General features: G+C 42.2%; 1 protein-coding gene across 4 annotated transcripts in view; it reads left to right on the top strand.

Annotated features, from left to right (window-relative positions):
• Positions 1 to 18,993, top strand: part of ppp2r3b (protein phosphatase 2, regulatory subunit B'', beta) — a 160,995-nt gene that overhangs the window by 98,159 nt on the left and 43,843 nt on the right. For all 4 annotated transcript variants that reach the window (XM_048533211.2, XM_048533210.2, XM_048533212.2 and 1 more), the window contains 2 exons: positions 1,752 to 1,855; positions 3,713 to 3,815. In XM_048533211.2, coding sequence (XP_048389168.1) covers positions 1,752 to 1,855; positions 3,713 to 3,815 — 207 coding nt within the window. The remainder of the gene's footprint in view (positions 1 to 1,751; positions 1,856 to 3,712; positions 3,816 to 18,993) is intronic.

The following is an 18,993-nucleotide window of genomic DNA, read 5'->3' as shown; positions in this document are numbered from 1 at the left end:
TAGAGAGAAAATTGGTTTTGAAGGATCTAAAGTTGTTGAAGTCAGTCTAAAGGATAGAGGGCTGCAACATGCCATGTAGAAAACTGAGAAGCTGTTCCTCAAGCTTATGTTGAGCTTTACTGGAATAATGTAGAAGGCTAAAGGCAGAGAGGTCAGGGAGAGAATGGGACAGAGAATTGAAATGACCAGCAACAAGCCCAAAAATACCTGGGCTCACAGTTTCATACCTTCTGTTGTTTCATCTAAAAAAAATTAATGTTTGTAAGAGTGGAAACAAAGTACTGAAATTGAATCTTGAGGGAATAAAAAGTAATGTTCAATATAAATTTAACAAGGATGAAACAGCATTTGGAATAATCATACAGCTTTGACCTCCATACTGTAAGCAGAATATTGAGGAAGTGCGATAAAAAGATTTAAGCGACTAACTAGATTGACTAAATGTCCTCATTAGGCTCACTCTAGCCTGTCTTTTCTTTTTAAAAAAAACTCGTGCGCCTAAGCATCAGCAAATGTGAGCGTGAACCATTCTGTAATTGGAAGAGCAGCAACAGGTTAAGAAATTTAAGTGGTAGCAATGAGGAAGTTACTGAAGGAGCCAGAGCTGCATTTTTTTAAAAATGCATTCAGTGGGTCTGGTTTCACTAGTTGACTGGCATTTATGACCGTACATAATTACCCTTTAGAAAATGGTGATGAACTAATGCCTTGAATCCCTGAAGTCTACTTAGTATAAGTAAACCCCAGTACTGTTAGGAAGTGAGTTCCAAATGTTTGTTCCTTCACTGTTGAGTCAGTGGGAGTGGGGGATTTATTTGTGCCCTGCCTGATACAAATCTTTACCATTATGAAAGAGTTTGACAGAATAGATTTAGAGAACCTCTTTCCATCCCAGAATAAAATTACAAGAAGGTAATTCACGGATCAAAATAGACCTTAGGAGAAATGGAGCCTCGAGTGTTTGAAGCAGGTAGCATTAATACAATCAATGGGAAGCTTGATCCAGTGACAGTTTTGTGTGGAATACACGTGCTGTCATATGACCCTAATGGCCTGTTTTTGAACTGTACATTTATTTTCCCCAAGTTATTTTGTGGGTGTCCGCAGCAATTGAAAGGCCAGCATTTATTGGCAATTTCTAAATGTCCCTGAGAAGATGGTGGCTGGCTGCTGCCTTTAACAAAACTGAGTAACCTGCTAGGCCTTTCAGAGTGTACTTAAGAGTCTATTACATTACTGTGGGTCTGGAGCCACAGACCAGTCTGGGTAAGGACAGCAAAATTCCTTCCCTGAATCAGATTTTTAATAACATTCCAATAGGCTAATGGTTAGCATTATTGATACTAGCTTTATACTGCAGAATTTATTTATTTAACTGAATGCAAGTTTCCAGCTGTTGTGGTGGGATTTGAATTCATGTCTTCATTCGATGATAATATCAATGCTTCGATATAAACAATAACCAAGTACTTCACAGATCTGTTTTCTCCTAGTTTTCTTCCCTTCCCCTTTCCATGTTTTGCTCTGATTTGAATCTTATTCATCTGTAATATTTTCTACTTGCCAGGAATTGCCAAAGTTTGATTTTTCACGTGTGCTGTCTGGTCAGCTAAATATAGCTTGTTTTATTTTATCTTTTACTGCACTGCTATTTGTTTTGCTTGTAATCAACTTTTCAAGAGCAAAATTTCTGTTCTATAAATTAAAGCTCTGGCTTTAATGAATGTTTGTTTAATTATTTGTTTTGAAAGGTGTGTGATTGCCCACTGTATTGGAAAGCCCTGTTGTTTTGTGCAGCTGGTGGGGAAAGGACAGGATATGTCTCTGTTCATAAGTTCATCGCGATGTGGAGAAAGTAAGCCTTTTTGTTCTCTTGTATTTTGCTTTGTTTGTTATTTTGTTTTAGTGAACAAACTTTTGTTCAAGTTTGAATGTATTTTGTGGGGCTGGAGGGATGTGAGATAGGGTTTGCTGGGGAGATTACAGTAGATGCTGTTCTCCTATCAGTCCTGTACTTTTTGTTTACATGTGTAATTGATACAAGGGAAGACAGACAAATAAAAATAGCTTTTTATAAAACCATTTTCAACAATATTTGTTTTGTAGTGCAGCAGCAGATACAATTTACAGCATGAGCCTCTTCCCACCCACCTTGTTAAATACAGATACTGAATCACCTATTTGAAACTGAAGTTTCAAAACCTGAAGTCCTATGAGAAAACAGAAGAAAGTGGTAATTTTGTCTTTCCCACTGTGGAAGCCTGTGGGTTTGAAATTATCAAAATTCTGAAAATGCTTTTTAAATAAACTTCTTTTAGACAAATAGTCTCTGAATTGAAAATCCAGCCTTACTGTTACAATCTTGTTAAAGACAATGCTTTTAAACAAATTTTATGGAAATGATTTGATGACAAGATCTTGTGCTTGAGGCTTTTGCTAGAAAAATAAGCTAAAATGAACAGATTAAATAGTAGTGTATTAGTTGCTTGCTAAGCATAGAAAAGGTACTTTGCTTGTCTCTTGCTAATTACAGTTGGTTTTACTAACCGTTGGAACTTTTATTGCCACAGATTAAATTTTAAAATATTTGGGCTTCTTAATTAAGAATGGATGGATCATGCCCCTGGTGTGACGAGATAAGATACTTTCACCTTCTGTGTGTTCCTCTAACATCATCAGTTCCTCTCCTGCCTGTTAGCAAGATTCATTCCCATGCCCCTCTCTTTAGCAAATGTCATTGGTCTATTCAACCAGTTTTACTTGCATCCTAGCTAAACCTTACGCACCTGTACATTTTTTTTCAATATCTGGTTTGTGAATGGGCAAAAATGACACATGATAGGTTTTATTTATTTCAACACCTTTAAACAGACCATTTTACTTCAATCAAACGAAAGTGCTGGGGAAACTGAACAGGTCTGGCAGTGACACGGAGAGGGAAACAAGCTGTTTGTTTCAAGTTTAATGACCCTTCAAACATAATCAAATCAGACTCAAAATATGAACTCTGTTTCTCTCTCCACAGACACTGCTTTAATTCACTTTCTCCAGCACTTCCTGTTTTCATTTCAGATTTTCAGCATCTGTCGTATTTTTTGCTTGAACGTTTTAGTGAGCAGCCCTTTTCGGGTTAAGCAAAGTGACGATGAAAAAAGTTCACAACTGTCTTAGTTTTTTTTGAGTTTGGTGCCACACCACATTACGGTCTTAATCCAATAAACTAAGACAATAACCGCAGATTGAAAGATGCATTAGATATTGTATGCATAGGAATGGTGTGCAATAATTCTGGTTGCAATCATAGATTGATGCTTTAGACATTTTTTATTATTGATTGTCTAGGGTAAGGGTGAAGATTTTTGAATTCCAGGTATTTTGTAATCAACCTTTTACAAAAACATTATTACATCCCTCAGGAGCAGGTAAGACTTGAACCTGAGACTATTAGTTCAGCGACAGGGACATTACCACTGCACCTCTAGAGCTCCTGCTTTTCTATTTTTAAAAACTATATGCCTATATAAGAATGAACTATGGCAGAGGAAACTCAGGTCTAATTGACCTTTCTTTACACGCACACTCTTAAATGGTTTCCAGACCTGTAGTTGTGAAGTGAACTGAATTACTTCATTAGACTGTGGTGTGAAATGTGATGAAATTAGATGAAAGCTTCCAAGGATTGGAAATAAATGTCTTTTCTTATAAATTATAGGATCTTACAAAACTGCCATGATGATGCATCTAAATTCCTATGTCTTCTGGCAAAGCCTGGATGTAGTTACTTAGAGCAAGAGGACTTCATTCCATTGATACAGGTGCTGCATTTTATTTAAAACTTATCTTTTCGGCTCAGAGCACTTTTTGGAATGTTATCAATGCTCATCTACGTAGTACGGAAGCTGTAGGGTTAATAAGAGTGTCATGCCTTCTCTTTGGAATGATAACGAAAATATTGTGGAACACAGGTTTTGTTTTTGAATTTTTAGGAAACAATTTATTCATCATTTTTCAAGCATGATGGATACCTATGGATAGGTACCTGGGACTTCGATGTTGTGGCCATTTCGGAGACATGGATAGAGCAGGGTCAGGAATGGATGTTGCAGGTTCCAGGGTTTAGATCTTTCATTAAGATCAGGGAAGGAGGTAAAAGAGGAGGAGGTGTGGCTTTGTTAGTCAAGTGTAATGATGGCTGAAAGAACTTTTGATGAGGACTCGTCTACTGAGGTGATATGGGCTGAGGTCAGAAACAGGAGAGGAGAGGTAACACTGCTGGGAGTTTTTTATAGGCCTTCACAAGATGTGGAGGAGAGGATTGGCAAAACTATTCTGGGCAGGAGTGAAAGGAACAGGGTGGTCATTATGGGAGACTTTAACTTTCCCAACATTGACTGGAAATGCTATAACTCTAGTACGTCGGATGGATCAGTTTTTGTTCAATGTGTGCAGGAGGGTTTCCTGACACAGTATGTCGAATGGCCAACAAGACAGGAGGCCACACTGGATCTGGTACTTGGTAATGAACCAGGCCAGGTGTTCGATTTAGTGGTAGGTGAGCACTTTGGAGAGAGTGGCCGTTATTCAGTTATGTTTAGTTTAGTGATGGAAAGGGATAGGAACATGCCACAGGGCCAGAGTTATAGATGGAGGAAGGGCAATTATAATGCGATTAGGCAAGACTTAGGAGGCATAGAATGGGTTAGCAAAATGCAGGGGATGGAGATAGTCGAAATGTGGAGCTGGTTTAAGGATCGGATATTGCGTGTCAAACAGAGACACGCACGAGAATTCCTAGAAGCATGGCATTCCAACCGGAACTCCATCAACAAACACATTGACTTGGAGCCAATCTACCATCCCCTGAGAAAAAGAACAGGAAATGACATCACCAACCCAAGGAAACCTAACCAGATAAATAGAAAGCGGGACATAACACCAGCGCTTCGTCGGAGGCTCACTGATGATGTTACCTAGAATGGTGACGAAAGGTCTGAAAATGAACCTTTCAGCTCAGTGAGCAATCTCACATCCAGAACATGGTAGACTATTGGAAAAAATATGGAGTTACGGGATTGAGGAAGATTTAGCAGTTTGGATTAGAAACTGGCTTTCTGTAAGAAGCCAACGAGTGGCGGTTGATGGAAAATATTCAGCCTGGAGTCAGGTCACTAGTGGTGTGCCTCAAGGATTTTGGGACCACTGCTGTTTGTCATTTTTATAAATGACTTGGATGTAGGCATAGGTGGATGGGTTAGTAAGTTTGCAGAGGACACTAAAGTCGGTGGAATGGTGGACAGTGTGGAAGAATGTTGCAGGTTGCAGGGAGACTTGGATAAACTGCAGAATTGGGCTGAAAGGTGGCAAATGGAGTTCAATACAAATAAATGTGAGGTGATTCACTTTGGGAAGAATAATAGGAAGGCAGAATACTGGGTCAGTGGAATGATACATGGTGGTGTGGATGTGCAGAGGGATCTTGGTGTCTATGTACATCCCTGAAAGTTGCCACCCAGGTTGATGGTGCTGTTAAGAAGGCTTACGGTGTGTTAGGTTTTATTGGTAGACGGATTGAGTTCTGGAGCCATGATGTCATGCTGCAACTGTACAAAACGCTCGTGTGGCCTCATTTGGAATATTGCGTGCAGTTCTGGTCTCTCCAAAGTGCTCACCTACCACTAAATCGAACACCTGGCCTGGTTCATTACCAAGTACCAGATCCAGTGTGGCCTCCTGTCTTGTTGGCCATTCGACATACTGTGTCAGGAAACCCTCCTGCACACATTGGACAAAAACTGATCCATCCGACGTAGAAGGATGTAGGAGCATTGGAAAAGGTGCAGAGGAGATTTACCAGGATGTTGCCTCACCTGGAGCGCAGGCCCTATGAAGAAAGGCTGAGGGACTTGGATCTGTTCTCATTGGAGAGAAGGAGGCTAACAGGGGATTTAATAGAGACATACAAGATGATCAGAGCATTACATAGGGTGGACAATAGGAGTCTTTTTCCGAGGATGATGACTTCAGCTTGTACAAGGGGACATAGCTACAAATTGAGGGGAGATGGATTAAAGACAGATGTCAGAGGCAGGTTCTTTACTCAGAGTGGTAAGGGCATGGAATGCCCTGCCTGCCAATGTAGTTAACACAGCCACATTAGGGGCATTTAAACAGTCCTTGGATAAGCATATGGATGATGGGATAGTGTTGGGGGAGGGGCTTACATTAGTTCACAGGTCGGCACAACATCAAGGGCCGAAGGGCCTGTTCTGCGCTAATTTGTCCTATGTTCTATGACTTTAAAATAAGACTCAGAATACTTTTATTCCAAGTTAGCTAGTGATGATCAGAAGGTGATGACAAATAGAAAGGGAGTAGTAACCAGGATGTTCTGCTCATCTGTTAATATTTTACAATTCATGTAAGTAGTTTAAAGGAGAATAAATTGTCATTTGCTGCTGATATCAAGTGTAAAAACAGCATTTCAAGAGATTGGCAAATAAACTCAGTGACAGATTTTAAGATTAATGTATATTTAAGTGGAAACAGAAAATGCATCTGTTCAATGAATGTGAAAAGGAATTAGGTTTTTTTTCTGGCTGAGGGAAGGATAGGACTGGCAACTCCAATGTTCTGGATTTTAATATTTTAGGAAGGATAGAAAGGGAAGCAAAGGAGGGAGGAAGTGGTGTTTTTAATTAAGCAAAACATTACTGTATTCTTAGGATATTTCTAAGGGGTTGTCTAATGAAAATATGGGTTGAAATCAGAAATAAGAAAGGGATGACCACCTGATGGCATTGTACTAGAGGACCCCCAATAGTCGAAGGGAAATTGAGGAGCAAATATGTAGAGAGATCTTGGATATATGTAAGAATAATAGGGTTGTGCTTGGGGATTTTAATTTTCCAAACATTGGCTGGGACTGCCATAGTGGTAAAGGTTTGAATGGTGAGAAATTTAGTGTTCAAGGAAATTTTCTTCATCAGTATGTAAATTGGTTTCGACTGGAGATGGAGCTAAACTTGACCATCTCCTCGGAAGTAAGGCAGGGCAAGTAACTGAAGTATTAATAGGGGAATCTTTGAGGCTAATGATGATCTTGTTAGTTTTAAAATAGTTGTGGAAATGGAGAAGCCTTCCAAAAAATTCAGGTTCTTAACTGGAGTAAGGCAATTTTTTTAATGGTAAGAGACAACTTTCAAAAGTTGGTTGAAGCAGACTGTTCACAGGCAATGGGATCACCTGACAAGTGGAGACTTTCAAAAGTATGATAATGAGAGTTCAGGGACATTGTTGCTTTTTAGAGTGAAAGATAAGGCTGGTAAGATTAGGGAGTAATGGATGAATAAAGATATTCTGGTTCTGGCCATGAATAAAAAAGAATCCTATTAGATATGGACAATTGGGATATAATGAATCTCTTGAGTGAAAAGCATAGAGGGGCATTCTTAAGAACAAAGTCAAGATGGCAAAGAGGGGATATGAATAGCCTTGGCAGGTAACATTATAGATAATCCAAGATTCTACAAATACATAAAGAGCAATTAGAGAGAGAGCAGGTCCCCTTAAAGATCAATGAGATTAGCTGTGTTGAACCTCAGGAAATGGAAGAGATAGTAAATGAATATTCCATGTCAGATCTTACTGTAAGGAAAAATGGAGGTTAGAGAACTCTAGGAAATAAATATTGATGTTATGAAAACAGCTTATGTTACAGAAAAGGAAATACTGGAGGCTTTAAACATAAAGGTGGATAAATCACTGGGACCCAATCAAGTGGATCCCAGGACATTGTGAGAAGTTAGGGAGGAAATTATGGGGCCCCTAGCAGAAGTATTTGTATCATCTATAATGATGTGTGAGGTGCCAGAGGACTGAAGAGTGGCTAACATACCTTTATTTAACAAAGACTGTAAGGAGAAGCCTGGGCCCTGGGAACTGTGGACCTACTAGTAGGACATTGGTGAGTAAGTGGTTTGTGATCCTGAAAGGTAGAATTTGGAGAGGCAAGGAATGATTATGGATAGAACATGGTTTTGTGCGAAGAAAATCATGTCTCTCAAACTTGATTGATCCTCTTTGTTACTTTCTCAAAAAAAACTCAGTGAGGGCAGGCAGTAGATTGGGTGCAAATTGGCTTTGAGATGGAGACTGAGGGTGGTGGATGGTTGTTTTCTAGTCTGGAGGCCTGTGACTAGTGGTGTTTCACAGGGATGAGTACATATGAGGCATGGTTAGTAAGTTTTGAACAGTGAAGAATGTTATCTAAAGATTACAAAGGGATCTTGACCAATTGCCTCAATAGGCTGAGGAGTGGCAGGTGGAGTTCAATTTGGACAAATACAAGGTATTGCATTTTGGTAAAACAAAGAAAGGCAGGACTTTATATAATTAATGATAGGGCCCTGGGTAGTGTAGAGAGACCTAGGAGTTCAGGTACATAGTTCTTTTGAAGTTTGAGCCTCATGTAGATAGTGTGGTTAAGGAGGCATTTAGTACTCTTAGCTTCGTTGCTCAGGCCTTTTGAATGTAGGAGTTGGGATGTCATATGAGGTTGGTCAGGACATTGGTGAGCCCTCTTCTGGAGTATGGTGTGCAGTTCTGATACCCTGTTATAGACAGAATATTATTAAACTGGAGAGGGTTCAGGAAAGATTTACCAGGATGTTGCCAGGAATGGAGGGTTTGAGTTATAAAAATAGGCTGGGACTTTTGTTACCGGAGCATAAGCGGTTGAAGGGTCATCCTTTTTATAGTCGTTTATAAAATCATGAGGGGGTGTAGATCAGGTGAATAGCAAAAGTCTTCTCCCTATAAATGGGGAGCTCATATTTTTGAGGTGAGAGGAAGAAGATTTAAAAATGACAACACTTTTTTTTGCACAGTGGTTAGTGTGGAATGAACTACCAGAGGAAGTGATGGATTCAGGTACAGATATAATGTTTAAAAGACAATTGGACAGGTACATGAATAGCAAAGGTTTAGAGGGATGTGAGCCAAGTGCAGGCAGATGGGATCAGTTTAGTTTGGGAAATATGGTTGGCATGGACTAGTTGGAATGAAGGGCCTGTTTCCATGCTATTTTATTTAGTTTAGTCTATATGATACTAAGCTAATGACAATAATAAATTGTGAGGATGATGCTGAATGACTTCACAGGGGCATTGACAAGTTGGCAAATGGATAAACACTTGGCAAATGAAATTCAATGGAGAAAAATGAGCCAATGCATTTTGGTAGAGGAATTATGAAGAGACAATACAGGCCTAGTATACAACTTTGACAGGAGGACAGGAGCAAAGGGACCTCTGAGTTCACATACATGATTCTCTGTTAGTGGCCAGCTAAATTGAAACAGTTGTTAAGGCTTGGGATTATAAATAGAAGCACAGAGTATAACAGCAAGGAACTAATACTACACCTCCAGAAATATTTGTTCACACCACGTTTGGTGTTGAGTATTTAGTTCTGGCCACATTACTAAGGAAAGATGTTAAAGTGCTGGAGATGGTGCAATGGAGATTTACCAAAATGAAGGATTTTCAGTATAAGCAAAGGTTAGATTGGGCTTGAGAGAGAAAATAGGAACTGCAGATGCTAGAGAATCCGAGATAACAAGGTGTAGAGCTGGACGAATGCAGCAGGCCAAGCAGCATCATAGGAGCAGGAAGGCTGATGTTTCAGGTCTAGGCCTGAAACGTCAGCCTTGCTGCTCCTACGATGCTGTTTGCCCTCTGTTCATCCAGCTCCAAAACTTGTTATCATTAGATTAGGCTTGTTCTCCTTGGAGCAGAGAAGATTTAAGAGATGACCTTATTGAGGTTTTCAAAATCGTGAACATCTTGGACAGGATTGGAAAAAACGATATTCCATTTCCACTTGAGAGCATGTCATTAACTTGAAGACATGAGTAGGTAACCTCAGATAATAGAATGTGAGGCTGGATGAACACAGCAGCCCCAGCAGCATCTCAGGAGCACAAAAGCTGATGTTTTGGGCCTAGACCCTTCTTCAGAGAGGGGGATGGGGTGAGGGTTCTGGAATAAATAGGGAGAGAGGGGGAGGCGGACCGAAGATGGAGAGAAAAGAAGATAGGTGGGGAGGTAGGGAGGGGATAGGTCAGTCCAGGGAAGACAGACAGGTCAAGGAGGTGGGATGAGGTTAGTAGGTAGGAAATGGAGGTGCGGCTTGGGGTGGGAGGAAGGGATGGGTGAGAGGAAGAACAGGTTAGGGAGGCAGAGACAGGCTGGACTGGTTTTGGTATGCAGTGGGTGGAGGGGATGAACTGGGCTGGTTTTGGGATGCGGTGGGGGAAGGGAGATTTTGAAGCTGGTGAAGTCCACGTTGATCCCAAAACCAGCCCAGTTCGTCATCAATGTGGACTTCACCAGCTTCAAAATCTCCCAATCCCCCACCACATCCCAAAACCAGCCCAGTTCGTCCCCTCCCCCCACTGCACCACACAACCAGCCCAGCTCTTCCCCTCCACCCACTGCATCCCAAAACCAGTCCAGCCTGTCTCTTCCTCCCTAACCTGTTCTTCCTCTCACCCATCCCTTCCTCCCACCCCAAGCCGCACCTCCATCTCCTACCTACTAACCTCATCCCACCTCCTTGACCTGTCCGTCTTCCCTGGACTGACCTATCCCCTCCCTACCTCCCCACCTATATTCTCCTCTCCACCTATCTTCTTTTCTCTCCATCTTTGGTCCGCCTCCCCCTCTCTCCCTATTTATTCCAGAGCCCTCACCCCATCCCCCTCTCTGATGAAGTGTCATGCCCGAAACGTCAGCTTTTGTGCTCCTGAGATGCTGCTGGGCCTGCTGTGTTCATCCAGCCTCACATTATCTTGGATTCTCCAGCATTTGCAGTTCCCATTATCACCAGTAGGTAACCTCAGTTGTATTAAATGCGGAGCTAAGTAAAAACACTGCTAATAGTACATACCAGCAAGATCTTACTACTTGTAGCTTTCACTTTTGGCACATAGAACCAATGCAGGTTAAACATGAATCAGAAGGAAAATGATACTTCAGATAAAAAGTTAAACGTCGTGGTAGTCAGTATAACATTAGATACTGAGGGTTCCTGAGTTAAAAATGGTCGTTTTTATCAATGAGATTCCATGTTATGATTTAATTTTAAGGAATATGAATGCAAACATTCACTTGTACTTAAAAAAGATAATTTATATTATATGTTGTGTTTGACTTGCATGCAAATCATCAACTTACAAACATTCTCTGAAGCAAAGAACAAAGAAAATTATAGCACAGGAACAGGCCCTTTGGCCCTCCAAGCCTGCGCCGATCAAGATCCTCTGTCTAACCTGTCATCTATTTTCTAAGGGTCTGTGTCCATTTGCTCCCTGTCCAAATATATCTTAAAAGACGCTAACATGTCTGCGTCAGCCACCTCGGCTGGCAATGCGTTCCAGGCACCCACCACCCTCTGCGTAAAGAACTTTCCACGCATATTCTCTTAAACTTTCCTCCTCTCACTTTGAACTTGTGAACCCTAGTAATTGAATCCCCCCACTCTTGTGGGGGGGGGGGGGGAGAGAAAGCTTTTTGCTATCCACCCTGTCTGTACCCCTCATGATTTTGTAGACCTCAATCAGATCCCCCGCTCAATCTCTGTCTTTCTAATGAAAATAATCCTAATCTACTCAACCTCTCTTCATAGCTAGCACCGTCCATACCGGACAACATTCTGGTGAACCTCCTCTGCACCCTCTCCAAACATCCACATCCTTTTGGTAATGTGGCGACCAGAACTGTACACAGTACTCCAAATATGGCCGAACCAAAGTCCTATACAACTGCAACATGACCTGCCAACTCCGTACTCAATACCCTGTCCAATGAAGGAAAGCATTCCATATGCCTTCTTGACCACCCTATTGACCTGTGTTATCACCTTCAGGGAACAGTGGACCTGAACACCCAGGTCTCTGTTCATCAATTTTCCCTAGGACTTTTCCATTTACTGTATAGTTCGCCCTTGAATTAGATCTTCCAAAATGCATCACCTCGCATTTGCCCGGATTGAACTCCATCTGCCATTTATCTGCCCAACTCTCCAGTCTATCTATATTCTGCTGTAATCTCTGACAGTGCCCTTCACCATCTGCTACTCCACCAATCTTAGTGTCAGCTGCAAACTTGCTGATCAGACCACCTACACCTTCCTCCAAATCATTTACATATATACCAACAGGTGGTGATAGACCCGACCCCACAACTAGAGAACCGAATCACAGCCTTACTCAAAAAAACTTCAAAAATCTGGAGAATTAAACAAGAGAGACTTCCAAAAAATGAAACCAGATGGATCCAACACACCACGCTTCTACCGACTACCAAAAATTCACAAACCAGAAGCCCCCCTCAGGCCCATAGTGTCGCTACCTGGAACACCAACCTACAGACTAGCCAAGGAACTACACCAAAGACTAAAACACCTAGTAGAAGACTCACACCACTCCATTCGCTCCACCCAAGAATTCCTGAACACCATCAAAGACACCAAGATAGCAGAGGATGAAATAATGGTCTCCTTTGACGTAACAGCCCTGTTCACATCCATCAACATCAACCTGGCCAAAGAAACACTGATGACACTATTAGAAGAACAGAAGACACATACACCAGACACCACCAACCTCATCAGCAAGGACAACATCATCAAGCTAATGGGCCTATGCCTCACCACCCACTTCACTTTCAATAACAAAACCTACAGACAAACCAACGGTACACCCATGGGATCTCCGATATCAGGGTTCTTAGCAGAGGCAGTAATGCAGAGATTCGAACAAACAGCTCTGCCAATCATCCAACCCAAACTTTGGGTCCGCTATGTGGATGATACCTTTGTCATCACTAAACAAAACAAATTAGAGGAAACATTCAAGACCATCAATAATACCCTTACTGGCATAACATTCACAAAAGAGGAGGAAAAGAACAACAAACTGCCATTCCTAGATGTCACAGTAGAGCGAACAGCCAATGGGGAACTTCAAACCAGCGTCTACAGGAAAACAACACATACGGACCAAGTACTGAACTACAGGAGCAACCATCCCAACACCCACAAATGAAGCTGCATTAGAACATTATTCCAACGAGCCACCACACACTGCAGCACAGAGGAACTACGCAGAGCAGAGGAAAATCACCTATACAGCGTATTCAAAAAGAATGGGTACCCTATGAACACAGTCCGCCGATTTCTCAGCAACAAACCCAAACAAACAGACAAAACGGGCTCAGAAACCATAACCACGCTCCCCTACATCAAAGACATTTCCGAAATGACTGCCAGACTACTCGGACCCCTTGGGATCAGGGTAGCCCACAAACCCGCCAACACACTAAAACAGCAGCTAATGAACTTAAAAGACCCTATACAGACAACAAATAAAACGAACGTCATCTACAAAATACCTTGCAAGAACTGTGACAAACACTACATTGGACAAACTGGCAGGAAGCTAGCCACCAGGATACATGAACATCAACTAGCCACAAAACGACATGACCCACTATCACTCGTATCCTTAAATACAGATAAGGAAGAACACCACTTTGGGACAACACATCCATCCTAGGACAAGCCAAACAGAGACATGCACGAGAATTCCTAGAAGCATGGCATTCCAACCGGAATTCCATCAACAAACACATTGACTTGGAGCCAATCTACCATCCCCTGAGAAAAAGAACAGGAAATGACATCACCAACCCAAGGAAACCTAACCAGATAAATAGAAAGCGGGACATAACACCAGCGCTTCGTTGGAGGCTCACTGATGATGTTACCTAGAATGGTGACGAAACGTCTGAAAACTAACCTTCCAGCTCAGCGAGCAAACTCACATCCAGAACATATATTACAAACAACAGTGGTCCCAGCACAGATCCCTGTGGAACACCACTGGTCACAGGTCACAGGTCTCCAATTTGAGAAACCCCCTTCTCCTACTACTCTGTCTCCTGTTGCCTAGCCAGTTTTTTTTTAATCCATCAAGTTAGCACACCCTGGACCCCATGTGACTTCACTTTCTCCATCAGCCTGCCATGGGGATCCTTATCAAACGCCTTACTGAAGTCCATGTATATGACATCTACAGCCTTTCCCTCATCAATCAGCTTTGTCACGTCCTCAAAGAATTCTATTAAGTTGGTAAGACATAACCTTCCCTGCACAAAACCATGTTGCCTATCACTGATAAGCCCATTTTCTTCCAAATGGGAATAGATCCTATCCCTCAGTATCTTCTCCAGTAGCTTCCCTACCACTGACATCGGGCTCACCGGTCGATAATTACCTGGATTATCCTTGCTGCCCTTTTTAAACAAGGGGACAACATTAGCAAGTCTCTAGTCCTCTGGGACCTCACCCGTGTCTAAGGACACTGCAAAGATATCTGTTAGGGCCCCGGCTAATTCCTCTCTCGCTTCCCTCAGGAACCTAGGATAGATCCCATCCAGACCTGGGGACTTGTCCACCCTAATGTCTTTTAGGATACCCAACACTTCCTCCTTATGTCAACTTGACCTAAAGTAAGCAAACATCTATCCCTAACCTCAACATCTGCCATGTCCCTCTCCTTGGTGAATACTGATGCAAAGTACTCGTTAAGAATGTCACCCATTTTCTCTGACTCAGCGCATAACTTTCCTTCTTTGTCCTCAAGTGGGCCAATCCTTTCTCTAGTTACCATCTTGCTCTTTATATATGAATTAAAGGCTTTGGGATTTTCCTTAACCATGTTGGCCAGCAATATCTCATGTCCCCTCTTAATCCTTCGTTTCAGATTTGCTCTATATTTCCAATATTCTTGCAAAGCTTTGTCTGTCTTCAGTCGCCTAGACCTCATGTATGCTTCCTTTTTCCACTTGGCTAGTTTCACAATTTCACCTGTCATCCATGGTTCCTTAATCTTGCCATTTCTATTCCTCATTTTCATAGGAACATGTCTCTCCTGCACGCTAATTAACCTCTCTTTAAAAGCTTCCCACATATCAAATGTGGATTTACCTTCTTCATGTGGGGACAACAAAGTCTGGAGCTGGATGAACACAGCAGGCCAAGCAGCATCTTAGGAGCACAAAAGCTGACGTTTTGGGGCTAGACCCTTCATCAGAGAGGGGGATGGGGAGAGGATTCTGGAATAAATAGGGAGAGAGGGGGAGGCGGACCGAAGATGGATAGAGGAGAAGATAGGTGGGGAGGGGATATGTCAGTCCGGCGAGGACGGTCTGGTCAAGGAAGTGGGATGAGGTTGGTAGGTGGGAAATGGAGGTTCAACTTGAGGTGGGATGTGGGGATAGGTGAGAGAAAGAACAGGTTAGGGAGGTGGGTACAAGCTGGGCTGGTTTTGAGATGCAGTGGGGGAGGGGGAGATTTTGAAGCTTGTGAAGTCCACATTGATACCATTGGGCTGCTGGGTTCCCAAGCGGAATATGAGTTGCTGTTCTTGCAACCTTCAGGTGGCATCATTATGTCACTGCAGGAGGCCCTTGATGGACATGTTGCCTAAGGAATGGGAGGGGGAGTTGAAATGGTTCGCGACTGGGAGGTGCAGTTGTTTATTGTGACCCGAGCAGAGGTGTTCTGCAAAGTGGTCCCCAAGCCTCTGCTTGGTTTCCCCAATGTAGAGGAAGCCACACTGGGTACAGTGGATACAGTATGCTACATTGGCAGATGTGCAGGTGAACATCTGTTAAATATGGAAAGTCATCTTGGGGCCCGGGATGGGGGTGAGAGAGGAGGTGTGGGGGCAAGTGTAGCATCTTTTGCGGTTGCAGTGGTGAGATTGGAAGGGAGTGTGGAGTGGACAAGGGAGCCACCAAGTGCTACACATCTTCTCTCCGCGCCCCCCCCCCCCCCCCCCCACCCCCCAATCCCAGGCCCCAAGATGACTTTCCATATTAAGCAGATGTTCACCTGCACATCTGCCAATTTAGTATACTGTATCCATTGTACCCAGTGTGGCTGCCTCTACATTGGGGAAACCAAGCAGAGGCTTGGGGACCGCTTTGCAGAACACCTCTGCTCGGTTCGCAATAAACAACTACACCTCCCAGTCGCGCACCATTTTAATGCCCCCTCCTGTTCTTTAGAATGACATGTCCATCATGGGCCTCCTGCAGTGTCACAATGATACCACCCAAAGGTTGCAGGAACAGCAACTCATTCCGCTTGGGAACCCTGCAGCCCAATGGTATCAATGTGGACTTCACCAGCTTCAAAATCTCCCCCTCCCCCACTGCATCCCAAAACCAGCCCAGCTCGTCCCCGCCTCCCTAACCTGTTCTTCCTCTCACCTGTCCCCTCCTCCCACCTCAAGCCGCACCTCAATTTTCCCACCTACCAACCTCATCCCACCTCTTTGACCTGTCCGTCCTCCCCGGACTGACCTATCCCCTCCCCACCTATAATCTCCTCCCCACCTATCTTCTCCTCTATCCATCTTCTGTCCGCCTCCCCCTCTCTCCCTATTTAGATCAGAACCCTGTCCCCATCCCCCTTTCTGATGAAGGGTCTAGGCCCGAAACGTCAGCTTTTGTGCTCCTAAGATGCTGCTTGGCCTGCTGTGCTCATCCAGGTCCAGACTTTGTTATCTCGGATTCTCCATCATCTGCAGTTCCCATTATCTCTCATCACGTGGGGACTACCTGTCAATATCAAACAGACTTGATGGGCTAATTTGTAATCTTATTATAAAACAGCATTAAACCATAAGTCGTAAGAACAGAAGTAGGCTATTAGATCCATCAGGTCTGCTCAGCAATCTTTAACTCCACTTCCCTCTCTCATCACCATAACCCTTGTTTTCCCCTAATGATTAGAAATCTATCTGTCTCAATCTTGAATGCCCATTTCAACCTAGTCTCCACAGCCCACTGCAGTAAAGAATTCCAGCAATATACTGCTCTCCGAGGGGAGACGGGGAGAGGAATCCTCCTTATTTCGGTCTTAAATGAAATTATCCCCTCTAGTCCTAGACTTTCCAAGAAGGAAAATCAGTCCCTCCACATCTACACCGTCAAACCCACCCCAAAAATCTTGTATGTTTCAATAAGGTTGCTTCTCATTCTTCTAAATTCCAATTAGTACAGAAAACCCCTCATACCCAGGATCAAGTGAGTGAACCTTCTCTGGACTGTCTCCGATACCAGCATCTCCCCTTAGCTAAGGGGAACAAAGATGCTCACCTTATTCCAGATGTGGTCTGGCTCGTGCCTTGTATAGTTTGAGACTTGTCCCTTTATTTCAAAGGGAGTGAAGCATTTTTATTTTTTAAAAAAGGCAACATTCCATTGCCCTTCCCCCTTACCAATGAACTTAGATGCAAGTTATGTGTTTTGTGCAATACTACCCCCATATAGAACAGTGCAGCACAGAACAGGCCCTTCAGCCCACGATGTTTCCTGTGTGACTTTTCTTTTGTTTTGCTGACTTTGCACATTTTTTAAAAAAAAATTTAGGTCCTCTTCCTGCCAAAATGCATAACCTCACATTGTCCCCTTATCTCAATTCTTTGTCTTCTATTAGTTATGTTCCTATCAGCATCCACCAAGCCTAATGGCCTTTTCCTCATTCTGCATTTCATGTATAAAATAGCCCCTGGCAACTTACTGATTTGTTTGGGGGTATTTCACTGCAAATACACAATACAACTATCCCAGCAAATTTGTGCAATTGTGTTAACTGGTGTGAACCTAAAATTCATAATCCTGGAACAAAAGTAATGAAAAATGTGCAACACAATGGCAACAAAGATTCTTCAGGAAGTCACCAAAAAATGCTTTTGCTTCTGAAAATTAAAAATCCCCAATATTCTTTTTCACTAACAGGCTCTGGAATCTACAATACTTACTTTCTTTAAAAAAAAAAGGGGCTGCATTTCTTCTTTTGTCCATTTGTAAATTGTTTATCCCATTTTTAGCCACATTGCTTTTCTTTAATTTAGATGTAGATGGTACGATCAAATTTGTAGTTGATGGGAAGACTGTAAAAAGTTATTTTGGTGAAGTAATTAATTCTGGCATTTGGTCTTTCTTTTTGCATCATGAGCTGGTGACATTTGATCTGACTGTTTTGATGAATGAAATAAAAATCTGTTCAGAGTGAAATCAATTTCTTCTGGTAACCCTTAAAGCATTGATTTATGTGTTCTATATATTACTTCATTCAAGGTGGTTAGGTTTCTGAGTGGAGCCTCACCTTCCCACTTAAAATGCATGGAAGCAGTTTATAAGTAAACATATCATCTTAATCAATGCAGCTTTCAAGGTCAGTTTTTTTTTCCCCACTTGGTAGTTTTCTAATAGAAAAGTTCAGTTCAGCAACTTTTTTTTAAGATTGGAGAAAGAAAATAACATACGGTTCCTTTCTGCAATATAATAGGAATTGAGGAATCAACTTTTGACTAGTGGACAACAAGTTTGTTTTGTGGAACAGAAGTGGCTTATACTGGACTTGGCGCCAAATTATCCTTACTGAGTTAGAAAAAAAAAAGGAATATTTTAGAATGCTTAAAGTACATTACGAATACAAATTTATGATCTCTTTATTAGGTACCCATGTTATAATAATTGAAAGTTGTTTTTACTACATCAGGACACATCTACAATATCTGCAGTTATAGATTAGAAGTGGTGATTCACTACAAGAGTGCACCTGTCTATTTTTGTTGGAGTGGCTGCAGAACAGAGGTATTGAAATTAATCAGGCAATTGTTTCCAGAAGATAATGGATAAGCGTGGTGTCATCAATGTGATATTCCTTTGGAGTATTGCTGATTTAAATATTGTTTCTATGTCCGCTGTCCCTAAGTCTTCCTTGGGGGTTCCCTTCTCCTTCTATTTGGTTCCAAGCGCCTCATTCTCAAGCTGGTAATACCACAACAGTAAACTTCTTTTTCCCAAAGCCACCATGGTGCTGAACATACTGCTTTGCTGTTTGAGAATGAGATGG

Source organism: Stegostoma tigrinum, chromosome 6, assembly GCF_030684315.1.
Source record: "Stegostoma tigrinum isolate sSteTig4 chromosome 6, sSteTig4.hap1, whole genome shotgun sequence".
In the NCBI taxonomy this organism is placed as follows: domain Eukaryota; kingdom Metazoa; phylum Chordata; class Chondrichthyes; order Orectolobiformes; family Stegostomatidae; genus Stegostoma; species Stegostoma tigrinum.
The sequence above is the reverse complement of the archived record's forward strand: the minus strand, read 5'-3'. Positions and strand labels throughout refer to the sequence as shown.